The sequence below is a fragment of the Eimeria mitis genome, genomic scaffold, assembly GCF_000499745.2.
Source record: "Eimeria mitis Houghton genomic scaffold, Emh_scaff1178, whole genome shotgun sequence".
Taxonomy (NCBI): domain Eukaryota; phylum Apicomplexa; class Conoidasida; order Eucoccidiorida; family Eimeriidae; genus Eimeria; species Eimeria mitis.
In genome coordinates, this window is record NW_013568043.1 from 12,223 (window position 1) to 12,644 (window position 422).

Here is a 422-nt window from a genome sequence, read left to right on the forward strand (position 1 = left end):
GAGGAGGAGAAAGAGAAGCAGCAGGAGGAATATATAGAGAAAAAGGTTTGTTTGGTTATGGTAGTAGTTCTGTTGTGAAGGTGGGATTGAGTGCGAGCCCATCTTCTTTTTTGTTTCACTTAGCTGTATGTACACCCCAGCTGTATAGACTGCTGGGGGTAAGGAAAGAAGCACCGCTAGACTTTATAAAATCTATATTATTTTATTTATTTCCGAACCTCATCGTTGCTGCTGCCTTTCTATTCACTCTAACTACATGTTTACTTGTTGATGCTGCTGTGCATGTAGATGTTTGTCTCTTAGCCTTTCTGCTGCTGGGGTGGCTCGCTCTTGCTGCTGTTGCTAGGGCCAGAGAGAATGCATGCACAGCACAGGAACACAAACACCAGCAGCAGCAGCAGCAGCAGCAGCAGCAGCAGCAG

General features: G+C 45.7%; 1 protein-coding gene across 1 annotated transcript in view; it reads left to right on the forward strand.

The window, feature by feature from the left end:
* The window catches only part of EMH_0031170 (uncharacterized protein), a gene marked incomplete at both ends in the record, with an annotated part of 946 nt that extends 643 nt beyond the window's left edge, over positions 1-303 (forward strand). The window contains 2 exons of the mRNA XM_013494494.1: positions 1-80; positions 289-303. Of these exons, the coding sequence (XP_013349948.1) occupies positions 1-80; positions 289-303 (95 nt within the window). The remainder of the gene's footprint in view (positions 81-288) is intronic.
* Positions 304-422: the final 119 nt, after the last annotated feature.